The 22,506-nt window shown below is 41.5% G+C and overlaps 1 protein-coding gene across 8 annotated transcripts in view; it reads right to left on the reverse strand.

The window, feature by feature from the left end:
- tcf12 (transcription factor 12) overlaps window positions 1-22,506 on the reverse strand; it is a 78,332-nt gene that overhangs the window by 19,197 nt on the left and 36,629 nt on the right. For 6 of the 8 annotated variants that reach the window (XM_070961915.1, XM_070962224.1, XM_070962308.1 and 3 more), the window contains exons 7-12: window positions 20,860-20,992; window positions 20,079-20,131; window positions 2,548-2,647; window positions 1,931-2,070; window positions 1,280-1,421; window positions 1,017-1,087 (exon numbers count right to left, since the gene is read on the reverse strand). In XM_070961915.1, the coding sequence (XP_070818016.1) occupies window positions 1,017-1,087; window positions 1,280-1,421; window positions 1,931-2,070; window positions 2,548-2,647; window positions 20,079-20,131; window positions 20,860-20,992 (639 nt within the window). Of the gene's footprint in view, window positions 1-1,016; window positions 1,088-1,279; window positions 1,422-1,930; window positions 2,071-2,547; window positions 2,648-8,019; window positions 8,181-20,078; window positions 20,132-20,859; window positions 20,993-22,506 lie in introns of those variants that run through there. The other 2 variants (XM_070962394.1, XM_070962479.1) reach the window with 1 other exon arrangement.

Below are 22,506 nucleotides of genomic sequence, written 5' to 3' on the forward strand. Positions count from 1 at the left end.
AAATTTCCATTTAATGGGCAAATTCCTCTTTTAGGTGAAAATCGAAGACTGAGTGAAGCTGTCTTTTCAATCATATAGTTTAGTGCCCAGGTTAGGCAATATTATCCTTCTGGCCATCTTAAATACACTTTCTCTTACACAGTAACTATGCGATGGAGACTGAATCGGCCTAAAACCAACAGTCTACCCATCAGCTGATGTGTACAGCTGTCAGACATCTTTCCATTGTGAACCTCTATGAGCTACAGCAAATTAAACACTTACTACAATACATTACAGGATGTCACAGATATACAGGGCTGTTATTCCAAAGTGAAGTGTAATCCAGTGGCCTTAGGAGTATTTTCACTATACAATGTCCTTTCTTGAATACTCTTAGTTTAAGCCCACAATTATCCAGGCTTAGGCCAAAAAACAACTACAAACATGTCCTCTGGGCTTTTTTAATCAGCAGTCAGTATAGCACTTAATTCCCTGCATGATCACTGAGGTCACCATCTTCAGAGACAGAAATGGGCCATTATTCTATTTTGCAGAGAAATGATTTTGAGAGTGTGGGAGCACAGAGGTTAAACATGAGTTTCACGCATTGAGAGGAGGTCAGACATCAGGGGAGACTGTGTAATTTGAGTGTGTTTACGTGGCTATCCTGGTTATGATCGGGTTTCAGAACTTGGATATGCTAGTTAGAGCACTCCAACAGAAACCAGAATACTGTCACTTAAAAAAACACCTCATCCAGGTTTCAAGATGGAGAGAAATCAAGATAAAGTTGCACATAGGTCATGAGAAACTTGCATGGTGTTCATGTATACAAGGATATGAATAACCAGGTTTCTCATTGTTCCATTTGAACATTATAACATCAAAACCAGAATAAGTGCATATGGAAACGCACTTTCATATAGTGTATATAGTGGATGGCAACTCTCAAATCCAAATCCTTAATTCACTTTCCTCAGGGCTGTATGGTAAAATAAACAGAAGTCCAAGTTAAATGTGGGGCTCTAACTCACCGAGGCTAAAGCCTTGCCCAGTGCATCTCCAGTCTGCGAGCTTCCAGTGGCGTTCCCCCGATTTGCAGCAGCTAAGAGAACACAGAGGGAGGCTTTGCAATAGCAAACTCAGACAAATGAAGAGTGGTCACGGTACACAATGCAGCTGTCCAACTGCCTGACTCACTACTTCTTACAGAATCGATTGTCAGCAATGATTACATCAGGGGGCAATGAATTAGTCATTCTAAACAGGTAGCTCAACTGTTAACACGAGAACGTACCCATGACCCCATCCGCTGCGTTGGCAGACGGGGTGTGCGCTGCGGTGACGAATGGTGAAGTGCTGGTGTTGCTTCGGTGGAAGCTGGACATGGGAGGAAGACTGGCATTGATGTCTGGAGAGACTGAGTGTGCAGGGTAATTCTGGAAGATTAAAAACAGAAACGCTCTATTTTCAGTTTCAGCCCCAAATGTACATGTGCATGTGCTTGTGTGTGTTTGTGTGGGTGTATGTGTGCAAGACAGAGCTGATTTATTCTCTGAACTCTATATTCTCCATTGACAGGCTGTGATGAAGCAAAAGTTAGTGGGGGGGAGGGGAAGAGATAAAGAGAGGGCAGGCAGCATCTGCAGGCTCTCTGTGATGCCCAGCCAGCTGAAGGCAGGCAGGCGGACAAGACCAGATCAAACACTGACACAAAGAGGGTCAGCAGTGTCTTCACTGATAATAACCAGACAACCACCTAAGACGAACACACCCACTCCATCTGCGCTGAGCGGGTGGGGGCTGAAAAAAAGAATTTACGTGCTGTGTGTGCTTAACAATACACGGTTAGATCTCTTACATAAGCATGATGCAAAACAGAGTGACTAACAATCATTCATCACCTATTTATATGCTGAGGTATCACCAGCTGAGAGGTGCTGCTTACCAAACGGTCGTGTGAGTGCAGGGTGCTGTAGTTTCCTGACTGTGGCATGTGAGATGAAGATCCTGCGAGCATCCCCCCATAGCCGGGCTGACTGATCCCATTGGACGAGTTCCAAGGGTCAGACGAACTGTGGGTACCATCTAAAGATCGTAAAAGAATCATTTCAGCATATTATTGTGTACAAAATGCACTTTAATTTTGACACAGTGCCAGACGGCGGCTGATCTCCAACCCTATTAAAACTTGGGGTCACCCACAGCCAAGAGTGTTTTTTTTTTTTCTTGGGACTGAAACATGATCCTCGTCCTGAACACAGCTGACATAACACAAAGCTGAAACCAACAAAGAGGTCTGTTTTACTGTCTAGATCTGGCAGTCAATCACTCTGAAATAAATACTGAGCAATATGACTAAATATTGCCAAAAAAATTATTGACTAAAAAATATAAAAATATGCACAGGCCTGAATTTTATAGGCAAAAATGCAAAAAGTACACCAACTCTAGAACAGAAAATAATAGAAGATTATAATCTTAAAAACTGTGGTGTAAGAGGGCATTAACACTAAAAATATGGTTTTAAACAGAATAAATATGGGAACTTGCTTTTCAACTTACCAAAGAAAGTGCTTGCAAACATACTGCTGGAAGGTTTAGGAGGAGAATAAGACGGTGAATCTCTGTTGAAGTCTTCTGAGTTTGGAGATGGTGCGTACACCTGCCGTGAGAACATAAATGCTATTAGTAAGATGGCCTGCAGCCTGCTGTGCAGCAAAGCTTTATGGGGTCTATCAGCTGATTATTGTGTAGAATACAGAGGAATGGGTGTCACACATACTACTTCAAGCATGATGCCAAAACCTATAAAAGCTGTCTGTAAGTAAACACTTTCAACAGAAATGCAAAGTACAATCACAATTAAGAGTTTGGGTACGTAAAAGTTGTGATCTCAAACACACACAAGTAGAAACACATGTACTGTAGATATGGCCCTAAACCCGCAAATGCGCACACACTTTAATGACTAGCAAGCAATCAAGCTCATGAGGGGAGGAGTGGATTATCATGAGTATTTGCATTTCAGATCAACTCAACCTCTAATGGAAGTATAATGATACCCGCTTACATGCGTAGACTAAATGCTTAGCAAATTACAGCATTCCCAGAGAGCCAGAAATCAAATAATGGTACAAAAACAGCTCGCTTTGCTTTCTTTATATTTGTACCTGCAAGCTGGTTGTGGTAGTGAAAGGAAAGGCACAATGGGCATGTTGTTGTACGGCTGTGTGTGTGTGTGTGCCAAGCTAGGGCGGGAGGATCAAAGAGACTGGAGGCCAAACACCAGTGATGTGGTCTCTGACTTCATCCACTCCAGATGGAGAAGGAGAGGGTGAGGGAGAAAGACAGGGCATGAGGGAGGGAAGAAGGGAGAGATGGTTTGAACAAATTCTCCCTCCCACAGACGGGGCTTGATGACCCCACCATTGTGTAACACTAATCAGAGCCAGACCTGCCAGCTAGATTCCACCTGCACACTCCAGCCCGTGTATCACACTCTGCAAGATAAAACCCTCTTTTAATGGCCGCACGTCGCACTCAGGTGCTGGCAGTGAGACAGCTCCCTCCTCAAGGATTGGTTTCTAATGTATGTGGATGTGAGAACGGCGACAACGGTTCTTCACTTGCCTAAGTTGCTTTATGACAGAGCACTGATGGGAAACATGCCACACAACCAGAGTATGCAAATTCAATCATCCTCGCACACACAGCGCACACGTGAACATAATATCAATACAGTGAGACTCAGGGCTGATGGGCTTTGGGTGTGTAATTAAAGTGCTCTGGGAGGGGTGGGGCTCTCATGGGTCTTCTGGCTTACACATGTGACCAGGCTGGGTAGTAGTTCCGTGGAGATCTCAGGTTAGCCTCACACAGGAGCCCGGGCTTTTGTCTTTTGCCTCTGTCAGACGCTCAATGGGCAGCATATGGCAGAGGATAATGCTAATTGTCCTTTTTACCCTGGGCTAACCAGTCAAAGCATTAATAAACCATCCCAAACACTGGGTGCCTCATTCCGCCAGCCTATGGAAGAGAGGGCCCGCCTGGGTTTCCTTTTACAAGGCCATTAATTAAAAGCCGTCACTCATACGGATCAGCACACCAACAAAGACCTACACCAGTTGTTTGAGCATCAGCGAGAATCTTTTATTAAAAAATAAATTCCCATCTGTACCCTATGTTCACAAACCCTAAAACTAAGGCTCACTAACATAAAAACTATCAATAAAATCAACCATTTAACGTTTAAATGTTAACTATGTAATTTCTGCTGCTACAAGTCTCAATCAAAAACAACAAAAGGGTTTAGTGACATTGTGAAGTAGTGTGGGATCATGGGAGTCTTCATCAACCACCATTGCCAATGAAAATGAATAATTGTGCTCCATCATGAGTAAGCAATACAATAGCAAGCTTCCTTCGTCACTCTCTGATGTATCATCTGCAGTTTCCCGCGGTTTCCCAGAAGTTATTGCAACTAGAAGGGTTAAAGGGGATATGACGTCATTGACAGGCAACCAAATGAGACATGCCGCTTCCTCTCTGGGTTTGACCATTGTTGGAAACATTTGGGATATATTAAGCGCACAACTCAACAAAATATGTATAACATAGGTCGAGTCATTTTCACAGACATTTTAATACAGAAATGTGACAAATTATGAGTTTAAGAATAATAAGTTATTTCCCTTCCCCTCAACAATGAGCTGACAACTAATTATAACTATGAATAACAGTGAGGAAAACAATGAGGTAATAACTTTACCTCCTGATAAATGAAAGACTCATGATTTAAGGTGGTGATGGTATAAACAGTTTAAGCTGCTGGTGAATAACACCTTGCTTCAGAGAAAAGATCCTGTATTTGAGTTGAATTGGCTCAGCCCTGTAACCTGGCTGAGCCTTTCAACAGCCCTCAAGTGTGAAGTGAATATATCCTGCACACGTTGTCTCCAAGCCTGTGGTACCTGCCTTTGAACTTCATGCCACACTGATCAAAATGTCAAACGTTACAGCAGAAGCTGTCAATTTAAACTAAGGGTGTAACATGATAACTGGGAAGGAAGGAGAAAACAATAGAAAGAATAAAACTGAGGAGAAACCAGCCTAATGGCTACGAAGCTCAAAGAAAAAGAGTTTAACGGCACTGTTAACGACATGTCCTGATTTTGTGCTGCATGTCATTGTTTGGAATCAAACCATATCTCTGAGGACATTTTGTTTCAAGCCCAAATCTTACACACTTACAAGGCTCAGTGTGATGACAGACACAATGCCTCCTCAAACTACTGCTCAGCTCAGCCTGCTTGGAGGAGCATTATTCAACATTTGTGCATGATACCTGCCAATGATTTCTGGAAAACTAAGGGCTGAATATTTTCACGCATAAAACTGTGACATTAGAACTAGATTTTCACTGGCAAGCTGTTTTGATAGATGAAGTTAAGTCTGACATCAGGGATGTTTTAAGCAAGATGCAGATGTTGCCAGTGCGATGAGGAACATTTCACACTTATTTGGTTGAGTTTGAAAAACACTCATATAAAATCTTATTGGACTAAAACTGCCTTACAGAGCGCTTGGAAAAATAATTATTTGAATTTTCAAAAGCCTGTTCAATGCACTCACAGAGGAAGTTAATGCTCTCATATGAAAATAAACGAATACTTCAGAATTCTAGACATACTCGACAGTTCACAAGCAAAGACAGAACAGAATAGAGTTGAAGCATATATTCTATTATATAATCTGCCATTGATCCTATCAAACACCTTGGAACATTTCACTATCCAAATTCAAAGCACATAAATACGTGCATTTGAACTCACACCTTTAGTCTGTATTATAATAGAAACATGTAAAATAAAATGCAGCATGTTTGGTTTTCTTCTTCTTCAGCAAAGCAGTAAAGTCTTTCATCCAAGTGCACATTCTGACAGCAGAGCAGCCTACTGGGAGTCAGGTCCTCTAAAAATAGAGCAACCACAGTGCCGAATAAAACCTTCCAGTCGTTAATGCCACAAAAATTTGGTTTTGGCATAAATGCAACCTCATTAACTACCCACAAAATGTGCAGCATATACATGCAATATATGACAGGTCGACACACACACAAATACATCACCACACTACCGCCATTCTTACTTTGTGTTGAACACATGCACTGAAGCATGCATGCTTCAGTGCATGTGTAACACATGTGTACGGATTAGCTTCTGGCGATGCGTGCTAAACTCTACTAAGCATGGCAGAACCTGTTGCACTACAGAACAACAACAGGCATATCCCACCTTAAAGAGCACATGTGGTCTCTTTATTTGTTTTTGCTATTTTTGGATCTAATTTGATGACATTCTACTTGAGAAGGGGAAGCTTTCTATGAAGCAAAACAAAGAAATAAAAGGTCTAACAATCACTGCAGGGATTTCACTTGGATTTTTTCCTTTTCACTAATGGGCAACGGAAGAAAGATCAGTGCGTTGCTCCATCTGTATTGGTTCCGTGCCACCAGCTCACAAGCCAATGGCCCACTGTGAATTCTCCCAGTGCTCCAGATGGTGAGCCTGGTATGCAAGTCTGCATTTTAACAAATTAATGTGGATCAAGTTGATGCAAAAAATGAGCACCATCTTTCAGAAACAGAAAAAAAAAAAAAAAAGTTTGTGGTGGTTACTTAACAAGTGCTTTTGATCATAACGTTTGCTCCGTTCGGCCCACATGCTATCAATTTTCTCCCCATCACCAACTGTAACACAAGCCTGTTAATACTTAATATGAAAAAGATCAAAGTCATCTCTTGTGCAGCGGGAACAAAGAGGAAATGCTGTAATGGGTTATAAGGAAAGTTGAAACAAGCTTGAGTCAGATGACCTTTTCAATACAATATCATAAAAAGACTAACCTCTTTATTTTTCCTTCATGTGCCCTTCATGTAATCGTAAAAATAGCACGGGCAATGACAGGTGGAAATCTGCCCGTGTCATTTGCTTACGACAGGATCATTACTTAAGGATTACTGAAATGCTCTACGGAGCTCTTTCAGCCATTGTCACAACTGTGTCCTTAAGATTCATAAGCCCATTGCATCACCAATGAAACAGGAACATTTATTTCAAAGAATCATGTTCTAAAAACTTTCTGCAATATAACCGCAACACATCTTTTACATAAGGAACAGTAAAAACTCAGTTCCATTAAGTCCAAGTGCAACACACACACACACACACACACACACACACACACACACACACACACACACACACACACACTTCTTGTATTTACTAGAAAAGTGCTCGCACAGAAAACGTTTTCTGACTAACAAAAATCAAAGAGGTCATTACAGAGAAGTTCAGAAATCACATTAGGCTCCCTGTGGTGTTAAGAATGCCAATGTGATTAAAAACAGATGGAATAACAGCAACACTGGTGCTTGGAGCTCAATCTGCAAACAGGAAAGTCTAACCTCAACAGGCAGCCTCTTTCCCTTAATCATTCCCAGACTCCCACTTGTTATTATTTCAACCCAGTCTCGGAGCTGAAGCAACCAGCCAGTAAAAATAAATTCAAGGCTGCAAAATTTTTTTTTTTTTTCTGCCACACAGTTTCATTCTGTGTGTGAGAAAAAGTTTTTCAAATGGCACAACTTTTTGCATGCCTACTCAAGAATATTTACTCATTTGTGCACGGCTGAGGTGTAAAGTAGCACAAACAGTGTGCTGAAATAAGCTTAAAAACAACTGCATTGCATTTTAAAATTGCACTGTCACACAGCTTTAACTGATGTAATGGAAAACCAAGAGAGAGGAGCCTCAGGCACATGCAGTAACACACATGCATGCATGCACACACACACACGCACACAGGCGGGAACACAGTGCTTTTATCTTAAAATGAATAAAGTACAAAATTTATAGACACAAGGACAGTCAGGTGGACCAGCAGACTGAGAGCAACAGTCAATGAGACTCACTCATATTCATTTCTCCAAGCTCTTCTGTCTAATGCAAACACATTCCCAAAGAGTCTACTCACCGATTTCCCGTTGTAGTAATACATTAAAGAGTTACTGCCCATTCCAGGGACAGGGTAGGCGCAATACATTATAGCTTTAAGAGTTTACGTGGTAAAGATATACTCCTGCAGCAAACTGGCTTTCTCTCTAGACATACATCCAAACCGTTCAAAAGGGACTAATAATTCTTCCAGTACTGGCCTCCACACACGACCCACTCAGAGGAAACTTATGCAAAGCAGGATTGTACCATTCCACACGATGGGAAGGGGTGGCTGTCAGAAGGGAGTGGCTCATGTGGTACATCCCTCTCTTAAGCCTCTAAGTGCTGAGGCAAAGAGGAAAAGGACGAGGGGGAAGGGAGGCGACGGGGAGGTGGGTATAAAAAAGATAAAGGGAAGTGGGTGGGACAGAAAACAAATGTGTGAGCGGATTTAGAAAAAGAGGGGAAGAAAAATAATTCCAGGCATAAAAAATGCATATTTTCTGCAGGGGAACCCCAACAAACTGGAATTAAAATAATTTCATTCTAAGCAGGATTTCATTAATATGTGGAATTAAAAGGCGACCAAATGTGTGCATAAATAAGTGAGCCTGTTCTCTTCCACACATTTTAATCCAGAGTGTCTAATCTTTTTGTTTTTGCGATGATTAAACGAGTCTACAGGCAGCGAGGTAAAATATGGCTTTTGTAAGAACACAGCCATCTGGCAACAAATTCTACCTGTTCCCACACATGGCTCGCTCACCAATTAGGAGTCATTAGTGAGGGAAAGTGAAGGCTCATCATGAGAGTAAAAAAAGAAAATTAAATAAATAAAAGAGAATTGTTCTAATCCATGAATCTAAATCCAGGTAATGACAGAGAAAAAACATGTTTTTATGTGAAATGGGAGAGTTTTGGTGTTGGCAGAGTGAGACCTTTTGCTGAGAAGTGGCTGTAAACACTGAGTTGTAAAGCATGCAACAGCTGCAAAGGGGCTGGCTCGTGACGTTGTAACATGAAAATAATGCTCCATTTCCTAAACCCAGGGGGCCTCAGATGGGGGGGGGCATTGCCAGCCATTTTACCATGGTTTACTGTCACTGCAAGCCACACAGCTCCCTATTACCTTTATCATGTGGGAGGAGGGGAGAGCAAAGGAGAGGAGAAGAAAGGAGAGGTAGGAGAGGACAGATAGCATATTCCAGTGAGAGGCTGGTCTGTGCAGTCTGAAGCCTTTCATGTCTACCACTCGAAGCTTCCTGGACTAAACACAGGCCTGTAGACTCATTGAGAACATTATTGTTATAGAGAGATGAAAGCTTCCACTTCCCTAAGAAAACTAGGCCTTTATTATGCTTTTCCTTTTAGTACTGTTATTATTTATCTCCCTTTCTTCTCCAGGACTCTTTTAAACTCGTCCAAAACACTGGTTCTACATGCGGTTACCGCTTTCTATCTGGCACTGTTTCAAGTTGATGCTTTAAGGAAAATGGTAATGATAGAAGTGTTTGAAGGGGTCTAAAACAAGTCCAGACACATAGCATGGTGTTGGGAGGAAAACACATGAAAGCAGGGAGAAATGGGCATTAATTTGGGAAATCATGCACATGCATCATACCAGTGCTGGATGAGTCAGAGCACTGCCAGCCCTCTTCTTTTAATACTGACTCTGCAGGAGACGCAGTCAGAATGTCTATGCATTTCAAGTACAGGGGAAAAGTTTTAATGAATTACTCCTTATGAATCACTGGTCCTCACACAGGCCACAGGCTTGATGCTACAGAAAACAGTCTGCATCAGACAAGGACAGAGTGTGAAAAAGCTGACATGAGGTTTGTGGAGGGAGAGACGTGAGGCAAAGACACCGCAGTGTGTGAGATGAGAGGGGCAGGTGCATGCTGGTGTTGTAAAAACAATGGGAAGTTAGTTGTTGTAGTTTGGCTCACTGATTTGGCCTGTTCAGCGACACAGTCAGCAGTTGGAGCAGCAGGAGAAGCCATGACACACAGCTCATGGAGGCAGTGAAGGCACTTTAAAACCCTTAAGCACAATTTGCATCAAAGGTCGTAGTCATTCTCAGAGTCGTAACTGAGTCAAATCTGAACACACAGACATGATACACATATTTTAAGATTGACTCTCTGTTCCACTTCAGCTCTTTTTGCAAGGATATTATTACCTTACATGTCCATAAATCCTTCACTTAGAAATCATAGGAAAACGATGATCCTAAAAACTTCCAAACTTGCCTGAGAAAAAGAAATTTTTAAGTTTTCTTCACTATGAAAGCAACCCAGTGATAATTTGTACATCCATGGCTGCAGTGCAAGCATGGACTTCTAATAGCTTAGCATACTTTTAATGCTGCCAATTTCAGCAAAATGTAAACCAATATAGGCTGAAGAAGCAGGGCTCACAACACGTCACTGAATCCATGGAAACATCATACTCACTATTTACATGCCCCAGTAGTTCCAGAATTTGAAGCAAGGAAGCAAAGACAAATAATAACACAAGCTGGTTCATGTTGCACTGTCAATAGATCAATTCATTGATGATGCGAAGGCTCAGAGTGTCCATCAACATGATTCTTATATCCCTGGAACAACAACACTGTCCTCTACAAAGATGTCTGCACAGTGTTGACAACCTGTGGACGTACTGACAAATAAAAGTCAACAATTCATAATTGCAGCCGGGGGGACGATGGGGCTGTCTGGAAACCTCTACTCTAGGAGATGGAGGCTCAACTCCACCCAACTGTTCACACTCCCCTCTCTAAAGACACTCGAGTCATCTGAAGGTGCTTTTCTTGGGATTTATTTGGGTGTTGAAAAACACAGAGCAAATCCACAGGCTGAGGTCACCCCTATCTCACCCCCATGGATTTAGCAATGATGTCATCAGACAGGAAGATTGTTTCCTGTAAGAAGCTCTGGTTCTAATTAGAGAGGGCTGACTTGGAGAGTGGGGGGTGCACAGGGGATTCAGACCCCCACCCTCCCAAACTCCTGGCTGTGTCATGAATGGATTTATTTTAAGACAATAATTCAGGGTTTCTGCAGACTTTTAAGGCCTTCTTAACACCACACAGGCTGCAATTTAACACCAGTTTCACAGTCATGCTGCCAAAGTGTAGAAGTATGACGGTGTAGGGACAATACAGCCTATAATTATTATTATTACATTACATTTTTGTCAGTACTTTAAACTTTAAATTTAGGCAACCTGGACAAGCAATAGAAATAGATGGATTAGCTAATAATGATAGACCCCTGAAATAGGTTTTAGCACACTTTACACCTTCAGAGGATTCCATAGGGAATCTTTTTACAGTTTGTTTTCCATCCCAACTTTGTCAACATCAAAGTGCAGCATCAATATCAATATCATGTACGGAAGCAGACTGAGCTGACAGTGTTGTTGAAGTCCTACATTAATAAAGTCAGCCCAGATATCTGAGTTTATTTAGAAAAGCTTAATTCTTCATCCCTCCACAAAAACAAGATTTAAAAAAATAATGACAAAGTTTTGTCAAAAAAATGTTCAAATGTGCCTCACATAAAATATTACACAACTTTATCAATCAAAGTCAAGAATAAACTGAAAAACCACAAATGTATACAAGCAATAAAAGCATTTTTCATCACTTCAGCCTTTTTTCAGACATTAGGGAGATGCAGCACAGCTCCCTGGCCAGTGTCAAAATGCGGACGTTGTGGTTCAAGGTTGCCATCTTGTCCCCTACAGGGGCCCAGCAGACTATCCTCTTTAACAGGAGTAAGCTAAGCTTTGCACCAACACTGCTGAGCTTCTTCGCATTACAACAGGCTTTACCACAGCACAACATGCATACAGCATGAAGGTGTCATAAACATTGTCATTAAGAATACAGGTTCATCACAAAAGTCTCTTAAATTGCATTCATGTTTCCCTCACCTGTGTCTTAGTCCCTCCCACTAAAGATGCATGGAGAGACACAGGGAAACTGAGAGAAAAAATAAGGAAAAAATAAGGAAATATGTTTCTAGAGAAATAAGGCGCCCTTTCCTCTGAAGCATCTCCTGAGGTGGCATCCATTTCTGATGATGGCAGCAGCTGATCACAGCTGGATTAGCTGTCAGTCAGTTTTAACACCTGTACAGACTTTTTTTTTTTTGGGGGGGGGGGGGGGGGGGCACTTATAGAGACAGCTGAGGGTATGATAGTAAGGGGGGCGGGGGGGGGGCGACACGCAGCAAATGAGCCGCAGGTGGGAGTCGAGCCTGCGGTCACTGCAGAGGACTGACAGCCCCAATACATGGGGCACACACCCTATAAGCTGAGCTACAGGGGCGCCCCACAGCTGTACAGACTTTTGATGAATTTGTGTCTGCACACATGTACAGTGTAATGAAGACACACAGTTATCAGTGCCAGTTACCTGTTTAACAAACACCCGAACATGAATGGTGCACTGTGTCCTGCTTTGAGGCACAGGAACCGCTTCTACTGGCAGAATCTGATTAGATTATTTATTCATTATTAGCATCTGTATTTATTGATATGATGAATGTGAATTCATTATTTATTAAAGTGATTATGGCGTTTTTTAACACAGGAAATCAATTAGGATCAATGTTTCAGGAAAAACTGAGCTTATGTAAGCACATCAAACCTGATTTATCCCTTATCAGCCTCAAGTGTGACTGAATGGAAATGGAGATAAATGATGTAAAAACTCTGCTGACAGACAGAATCTTCTCCTCTCTGACTTTAATTGTATCCACATTAAAGTGAACATGTCATGACAAGAAAGATCTTTCTCATAAACAAATAAAGTTGTTTTTGGTCCTTGTTCAGACTTACAATTAACGTAGATATGTAACAAGATGGTGAACCAGAAAACAAACAAAATCTAAAGACTTTGGGAGTGATACCCTTGAGTTCTAAATCACTAAAATATCACTGATATCCAACAAGGAGGTGTTTCCGCCGATAAAACATTTAAAAACCTACGCATTATTAAATAAACAAAAAAAATATTGTCCTTCACTGTGACGTTTATGTTTAAATGTCCTCAACAAATGGGAGAAATTCTGGTCAAATATTATCCCCATTTTCCCACGTTTTAGTGTCTAATTGGGAAGAATTTTGAAAGTATTGAACAAGAGCAGTGCAGCCAGCGCCCACGAAACAGGCTGTAATGTAACACCTCTGGGCATTTACGCACATTCAATGTACGTCGTGTTTGTTTTTGCCACTGACAGGCTCACACTGTTATTTAAAGGGTCTGACAACATTATGGAAAGGACCCCTACAGAGACAGACGTTTTTGCTTAACCAGAAACAGCTGATGTAGCGGCTCTCGCCAAAGCAACCAGACTCCATTCACAGAAAGAGTAACAAAACCTTCTTGGTTCACCTTTCTCTGCTCCAACAATCAACACCACCAAAACAAACCCTTACTGTAATTCACAGAATCAGGATGTGAGTGAGAGGGAGGGTGGACATCAGAAATCTGATTATCTAACTGAATTTAGAATATTTGTTGACAGCCTAACAAACACTGATAAAAGTCTCGATAAGTGAGATTTCCTGATATAACAGAGCTACTCAAAGAGGATGCTGAACTTGTTTGGATCCACATATAGTGAGTGCAGAGACTCACTGACTTGACTCATTTATTTTTGTGGTTTTCATGACAAAAATACTCATAGCTTGTTTTAAACATTGGTAAGAAATGTCCATGTTGTGGACAATGATGTCATATAAGTGCCATTATAGCACAGATGGTGGAAATCATTAAGCAGCAATGTTACCATTCCTGCCCATTAAACTACTGCTGTGGTGTACTGTATGTGATGCATGCATTTATGTTTTCAATCATTCTTACGAGGCTGTAAGAAGGCTATACGCAGATTAATAGTGGTGGCCTTCAAATAAAAGCTATCTGAATTTGCTTTAAAAGACTGAGGGCAGTAAATGTATGGAGGAAAGCTGCTAGCTATATCGATTCCCCAAACTGGGAGACAAAACCTAACAGAACACACATGATGGAACATCTGTCCTTCGCCATTTGATGGAGAAAAAAAAACTAAAAACCCTAAATTGCATTGTTTCACAGTGTAGAATAGATGTGAAAATGACATTCAGAAGTGCATAAGACAGATGTGAAGAAGAGAGCTGGAGGCCCACAGATTCAGTGGTGGGAGAGTGAGGATGTATTTCTTCAGTGGCTCATTTTCAGGTGATTTTAAATGATGTGGAGCGAGTCTCAGTCCATCATTGGGGAGCCAGAAATGGCAAACCTGAGGAAACAAGGTTGATTCAAGAAAAGACCCACTGACAGCAGAATATCCCAGTTTTTAAAAGTCATGTATTGCTCAAGCTTGATGAATTTGCTGAGCACCTACTACTTGAGCAACGGGTCTCATCTTCTTTGTCACTGAAATGATTACATCTTTCCATGCAGCAGAAACATCAGTTTCATGGCCTTTTGTAAAACCGTAATAACCTTTTTGGTATGTCAGTTAGACAGCGTGACGTCAAGCTCATTCATCCTTATCACAGCTCTGTACTCATGCTTGACTTGTGTGTGGTATACTGCACTTACAAGAGCAGTGGAACAAAAATGTAAATGTACACCTGCAGCTAAGAACCAGCGATGACATGAAGTTCATGTGGTTCAGTGATGTACTTTCCAGGTCACAGGGGCCTGGTTTAGATGGTCTCTAAATAGCAAACACTCTACCTTAGTGATTGTTGACAGGCTTCGTTCTTAAGCCTGCCAGCGATCTGAAATCAAGGTTTGCATTAATGCCATACACTCACGCAAGCCCTACATGAATAATTTACAACAGGCCAGAATGTGAGTAATGACTTTAATCTGTGCATTATTTTTGTCCTCGTTGTCCTCTTAACTCCTTGTTCTCCTCACAGATGAAAGCGGTCAGGCCTCTGGCTTGTTTGCCTGTTCCATTATCTGTAGCCTTTAATGTCAGTGGTAAATTTCAACAACCCAAACAAAGATAAACACAAAGCCCAGGGTCCCAGAGGTGGCTGCGACTGTTCAGTATCACCCCCCGTCAAACTAAGAGTGTCTTATCTCATGAGCCATCTGATGAGGCCATCTCTGGGGAGCTCACTAACTGGGGTCAGGTCAGAGCCTAAAATATTGTCCCCTGCAATACTTATATCACCTGCAAATAACATACTCGGCCAAACCTAACAGCCATGACATGTTGGAGCACTAAAATGTGGAATACACATTATACAATTTGTAAAACATACAAACGTTCCATTCAATTGTAAACTATTCACTGGTTTGCCATCTTGCATTGTGCAGGCAGCATGTGCTCGGCTTGTCTGAGCTTGTTTGCTTGAAGCGGCTGCCTCTAGTTTTATATGGGTGGGCTTGATGAGAGGAGCAAGACTCTACCATACAGTGCAGTTTATGTGTGAACCAGAAACCAAAACAGTGATCTAATGGCAGGTTAAAGCTGCTTAAAGCAGCAGAGATGCCCGTTAGTGTTGAGCGACCTTTACACAGCACATGTCGTTATTTGTTTCAATGCAAATATCAGGAACTGACACCGAACTAACACAAAAAAAGCGTTAATCTCAATCTCAATTTTATTTCACTGATGGGCAGTTTTCTCCACATATTTAGATCAAATTGAGAATGAGTGATTATCTTACTGAAACAAGTCCTCTGTACTTATATTGATAGTTTAATTTTGTGGAAAATATCTGATTTAACTAGAAAAAAATCCACATCAGATATTTTTATTTATTGGGTGAAATAAATATAAATCTTAATCTCAAACTGATGAACAAAAAGTGTGATTTTTTATTACTGCTGTTACAGCCTGTGCTGCAACTGTTTTAGGAATATTTAGATGTGTAGAAATGCCAGTTCAACAACTAAACTAAACTGTGTTCAGCACAGACACACTATTTCCTATATTATCAAACAAATCACTGAAATGAAATCACAGCTGAGTTTCCAGGCACTTAAATTTATATATAACCAACGTAACTGTACTTTTCAGAAGTATCAAAACACTGCGAACAATTATTCTCTTGGTTTGACTAATGACCTGCAGAACAGAGTATAAGCAGCTGCTTCATAACAGATTGGAAAATCTGACCTCCTTGCAGGCACAAAAACTGTTTTGGCCTTATTATTGACCTCATGTTTTCCCCTCCTGCCCTCCCTTGCTTAATCATGCTTGTACCATAATGCCATCAGACATGACCGTTCTAGGACGTAATGGAAAATGCATGCATGTACATACATATCTATTCTTGAAGCTTCCCAGAGTCCAAGTTAAATGCATTTGTTTGTGTTTTTACAAAATCAGAGTATCAAAAGGCAAAAGTATAAAATGTGCAGCTTTGTACCATTTCTGCTGGGTGGACCTAAAATCTAATTCTGCCCAGAGATTTATAAAGGCCTGGGGTGATCCTGACTGTTTACACAAGGCACTACTGATCCATTTCATCCACTGTCTGTTCACCAAACATGAATACTACTGTATGTCCTGGCCTGCTGTGGTTCAAAGGAAGAAACAAAAAGAATCTCCTTTCTCAGCAACAGGAACATTGGGCTACTGGTGTAGTACAATATCATGATCTCTTCTCTTTGAGCTGTTAGAGACAGATGGATACAGAGACAGAGAAAATATATCTTTTGAATGTCATGCACGAGACAGCACTGCGAGGAACATTTCTAGGTCTTGAGATTCAGAGCCTAGAGCAGACTTCTTTTCTTACAGCTTGCACAGTAGAAATCTCTCAGAAACAAGGGTGTCTGAGTGATCTGTCAAAAGCAAATGTCAATCTATTTTGTCATCCACACTCGGAGTTCTCGCTTGCAAAAGTCCCTGAGGGGAGCTGAATCTCAGCCCACCACTTTCCTTCTCTCATCCTGCAGCCACATCATCACCAAAGCCAGGGAGGAAGTGTCACATCAAGCCACTGTGCCTCTGACAAGGGTTTGTGAGTGTGTCGTGTGTGTGTGTGTGTGTGTGTGTGTGTGTGTGTGTGTGTGTGTGTGTGTGTGTGTGTGTGTGTGTGTGTGTGTGTGTGTATGGGGGAATGATTATTTACACAAACAAACTGATGTGTAAGTGTGCACACACACACACACACACACACACACACACACACACACACACACACACACACACAGAATGCCCTTGCAGCTTCCCATAAATATCCTACGAGATGCAACTTTCCCCCACAAGCCAAAAAAACCCTCTCTCCCTCTTCGTCTTCAGTGCTCCTGTCAGACAGGTGCCCACGCAGCTGCCCATCAGCATCCCTCAGCACAGCAGCCTGTCTGTCCAATGACAACATGCTCTGTCCTTCACTCTGCTTATACAGTCAAATAATGCAGGGAGCCAATTATAGCCAAGGTGTCTACTACAATACAAATACAAGGGAAAGCTTTCACACTTGAGCACCTTTAAAGATGTTTATCTGTCACACAAGGCTGTGAGATATTACATTATTATTAACATTACATATTTGTAAGAAAAAGTATTATTTTTATGTTTCACTCCTGCGTTTGGGAAGGCTGAAAATGTAGGTTAAACTATCCTTAAAATAGCAGATAACAAGGATTTGTTCGGCATATGCAATAACTATCACATCTGCAGTATCCCATGTCTGCAAGAACACATCCAGCAGACCGCAGAGGAGAGCATGTGTGTGGTAGAGGGAGGGGCGGCGGGGCATCTGTATATAAGATGAAAAAGCCCCAGAAACATTTAAATGTTTGCAATCACCAGCTGGCCTGTCCAGATAGCCTTCACATCCTGGAGCATTGCAGTGTCAAAACCTAAATGCACAGAGGATGTGCTCCCATAAATATTTTGATTCAGCTTCATCATGTAGTGTACACACACACACGCACACGCACACACACACACACACACACACACACACACACACACACACACACACACACACACACACACACACACACACATTATGCTTGGACTTGCAACTTACATTGCCCCTGTGATTTAAAACTCCTACATTTATTTTTAGACTGAGGAGCGAGAATATAAGCTCGGAGTAAAAAGGGGATTTGAGAATAAAATAAATAAATAAGAAAATTCCCAGCAGTAGACATAATGATAGGAAGCGTTGTGTTGATTTTTTTTTTAAATCAAGCAGCTATTCAGGTCTCTGGTGAGGCTCTCATGCTTGCTTACACAAGCAAAAGCTTTCAGTGGCATCTGCAGCTGCATTCAAGCTTCACAGGTACGCTGCAGGCTCTTCACACAGCTGCCTCTGGCAAAGTAGCGCTGACTCCAGGTGCGCCTTCCCCTCCACACTTCTTCAACACCACCCTCACTACTGCCAGTGTCAGTGCCGGAGACACAAACATGGGTCTTGGCTGATAACCACCCTTAGATATACAGCAATCGCCCTCTGCAACAGTCATTTCATGTGTTTTTAAGGGTCACAAGTAGCTCTTTACACCATCCAACAGTTAATGCCACCTCAGCTCACCCATGCTTCCTATTAGTCCAGTACCAATATCTTAACACCTCTTAAAAGCTGCCAGACAACTTCCCACTCAAACATTTCCCACATATAACATCTATCAAAAACCGGTTTTATGTTTTCCTTTCTCTGTCAGCAGGTTATAAGCGACCTAGAGCCCTTTATTCAACACTCCCATCTTTATTCTTTCAAATGGGATCAAAGACTAACTGGGATAATTCCTCCGAGCTCCAGGCTTTATCTTCTGAGCAGTACTGAGTGACAAGAAGAAGCTGTATTTTATCCCATGCTCTGTCACTGGTTTTCCCCATCTTGCATTGTATGGCTTGATTGTACTCTTATGAGTCACAGAACCGCACCTGCGCCCATGTGTTAAGTACTGACAAATAAAAGCCCAGCGTCCATTTACACAACAAAGAGATGTAACCCGTGAGGCAACCATTCTTTGCCTCCCTCCCTCCGTCTGACAAGACCTCAAATATATCACTTACTTAAGAGGAAGGCAGCACACGTTCCCGCTGCTGCCAGAGACTGCTTCTCTCCCTCATGCTCTGACAAACTTCTTTTCAAATACAAATCCAGAAACAAAACACATGCCAGCCTTTTATGTTCCGCAGCCTGTTCCATATTTGATTTCAGAAAAACAGCAGCAGAGGTGACGATTATCAAAGCTCTGAAAGGCAAATCCAGTCTCAGACTCCCTGACCAAAAAAAAAAGAAAAAAAAGAAAGCCCTTTTATTGTTTAAGTAAAGAAAAGGGTGGAATTGTGTTAAACCAGTTGCTTCTTATTAGGAGGAGAAGAAAATCATTGTCTTGTACCAGTTCTAGGAATATAAGGCAAGGCTTAATGAAATCTTTGCCAATCCACCAGGGTTTAACAATGAACATCTGACTTACTGATTTATGCATATTAATGAACTCCAGCACCCCCTGTCTAGGCGAACGCAAGCTGAGCTCCACACTTCTCTGCATCCTAATGGTTTTTGCTCCACCGGGATCATTACCAGTAGAAATTTCAGATATTCTGTGCTATTAATCTCTGTCTGTCCTCCTGTTCGGCTACGTAATGACTAATTAAACATCAAAAGAGCAGAGCTGGGGATCCGCTCTGACAGCCTCTCTTTCTCCCAGGAGAGGCCGTGAGGAGGCTAGACTGTGACAGGGCAGCACTGAAAATCAATCACCTCGAAGTGCACATGTGCACGCACATTCACGAATGTACACGTGCACATACACACAACCACAAAAAATGTACAGAAAGACGTGGCCTACAGAGACATTTACATACGAACATTAAACAACAGGCAAACATTGAAAGTCTGAACTTTAAATGAACAGGCACCGCTGGCGTCACTGCTGAGCGAGGCCCACAAAAACAAGCGAATTCCCACTAGTGATGTCAAGTGATGTGGTTGTAATGTCAAGTGCACTCTTTGTGTGCAAGTGTTGAAAGGGAGGGCGTGTGAGTAGCATAGGTGTGTGTGTGTGTGTGTGTGTGTGTGTGTGTGTGTGTGTGTGTGTGTGTGTGTGTCTGCTTAAGTAAGCTCACTGTGAAATCTATTTATATGAGAGGTAGATGATCTTCCACTCACAGATGAAGGCAGCCCAGGAGGGACCTTGCGCACCTTTTTTGTTTGTAGAGGATCTGTGGAGAGATGAAAGCACGTCTATTCATTCAACTATGAAACTGCTGTAAACAAACTCAACATCAAAAATGTACGATGTGGTATTGTTCTGTATGAAGTATTACTTGTGATTAAATTTTGAAAACCCCTTTCAAACAAACTCCTGATTCTCATACTCTACATTTTCATGTTGGAGTTTGTATTTGGATTCAGACTTTCACTTTCACTGTTCAGACTTTGGTTACAGACTGGTTTTCCACTGAACTTACATTGGGCCCTTTTAACAAAGGCTAATGGTGCAGACCTATAGTGTTATCGTGTAATATGATTGGGAGCAGGGCCAGTCATCTCCACATCAAACCAGGGTGTGTTCATACATGTGAGGTGGAGCGGTGGGCTAAAGAAGGACTATCCTTTTGAAAGGCTTTTGAGAGTTTTGGGTGGCAGCTTTACTCAGATTTGGTGCCATACCAAAACCTGAACATGTCTGTGAGAATAAAGCCTGTGTTCTATGCATTGCTGCCAATTGTAAATGCCACAGTACAGATTCCCTGCAGAGAGGCACTCCATAAACGGACAAGGTAGCAACAGTATCCATTTGCTAACAAGAAGAATGAGTGAAACTGTGTCACCAACAAGAAGCATTCATTTGATTCTGTTTAGTGTAAGGCTCAGATTATTTTATATACTGTATAAGTGACATTTGTCCCTGAAGAAAAATTCTTCTAATCAATGAGATGGCACTGACCGATGGGCAGAGGATCTGTTAGAGACCGTCTTCTGGGATTGGCTGCAGTGAAGGAGTATAACGGTGCGCCTGACTTCCCCGACGCAGTCACTGAACCAGGACTCGCCAAGCCAATGTCCGGCCTTACAGATGACTGAAAGAGGAAAGAAACCCACAAATACTTCAAACCAAAGGAAAATATCAGCTTTCATTGTGAGAAGTGACTGTTTACTTCAGTTGTTTATAGTAAAAATAATCTTACAGACAGCCAGAAATTCCAAGCCCCTTCAACTGCAATTTCCAAGTTGTCTCTATTTATATTACGCAGTCTTCAGTATCACAAAAGTAAAAAGCATGCAGGCATTAACAGTAAGTTTGCTGTGAAAAGCAAATGTTATAATATAAAATCCTTAGAAATATGAAACGTTTGTGGATGTACATAGGACGTCATCCTATCACCAACATCTATTTGACCTCTTTAACCCCGACAAATTGGGTTAAGAGGACAATTAAGAGCTTGGTCTAATTAGGGCAATCTGCGGCAGACCAGCAGAGCAGGAGTCATGTGAGCTCGTATAACTTGAGCGATGTGTAGTAGCTGGCCTTGAAAACTCGCCACACGTGCTCTGAATCCCCTTTGCAGGCTGAGGATTGACACAGTAACACTAAGACCTTTCCAACAGCTAACGTGTGCTGACAAATTCAAATCTATTAAAAATAAACTCCATTTAGTGTAAATATCTATCTATCTATCTATCTATCTATCTATCTATCTATCTATCTATCTATCTATCTATCTATCTATCTATACTAAACAAGATATTGACATTTTTTCTCTGATTTAAATGTAGGTCATACAAACTGTCAGAGGCAACGTGACACAAATATAATCCAAAAAAATTCACAGCATTCACATGGCACAATAGAGCCACTTCTGCTGTTTCCTTTGTTCAATGATATTGAGCCCCTGCAGCAACACTGGCTCTGGCCTCTTTTACACTGTTATAGCTATTCAGGAAGGAACCACTCAGGGCTTTATTTATATTTTTTCTATTTTTGTTAGAACCTCTGAATTACTTGTATTCAATTTAATTTACCCAATAATCAATTGGCGAGTGCTTTTGTATCTGACTCAAAGGAGGGAGCAGGCAATCATGCAAGAACCAGATAATCAAACTACTCATAATAATAGTTTCTAAACTTTTGCATCTCCTGATTGTACTTAAGTCCATTTCATATGCAGACTTTGCGACACACAGATTCAGAAATTCAGATTTGAAAAGTTTACAAAATCTTTTGCAGCTTATGTAAAGTTCACCTGAGCACTGGCTGGCAGAACTGAGAGAAAGTCTGAATCAAAACCACAGCAGGGATCTCTGAGTCTCAGAAGTCACATGCCACACCAGGCAATTTGTGGGCAATAATAAGCAGATCATGAGATCAACTGTCTTATTCAATTATTTGGTTTAACCGATGGGAAAAACACACAGTGAGCTGTTTGATATCAGGCTGAAAGCAGGCTATAAATCAGTAGATCTCCTGCCGCGTAACTCGTCCAGTGGTTATTGTTATTTATATGTTGCTATGGCTCGTCCCACTATACATTCTTTGCAGATTCTCTGTGGAAAGAAACCGATCTTTTCAGTCTTCCTGTCCATTAATCTAACA

This window comes from Chaetodon trifascialis, chromosome 1 (assembly GCF_039877785.1).
Source record: "Chaetodon trifascialis isolate fChaTrf1 chromosome 1, fChaTrf1.hap1, whole genome shotgun sequence".
Classification (NCBI taxonomy): domain Eukaryota; kingdom Metazoa; phylum Chordata; class Actinopteri; order Chaetodontiformes; family Chaetodontidae; genus Chaetodon; species Chaetodon trifascialis.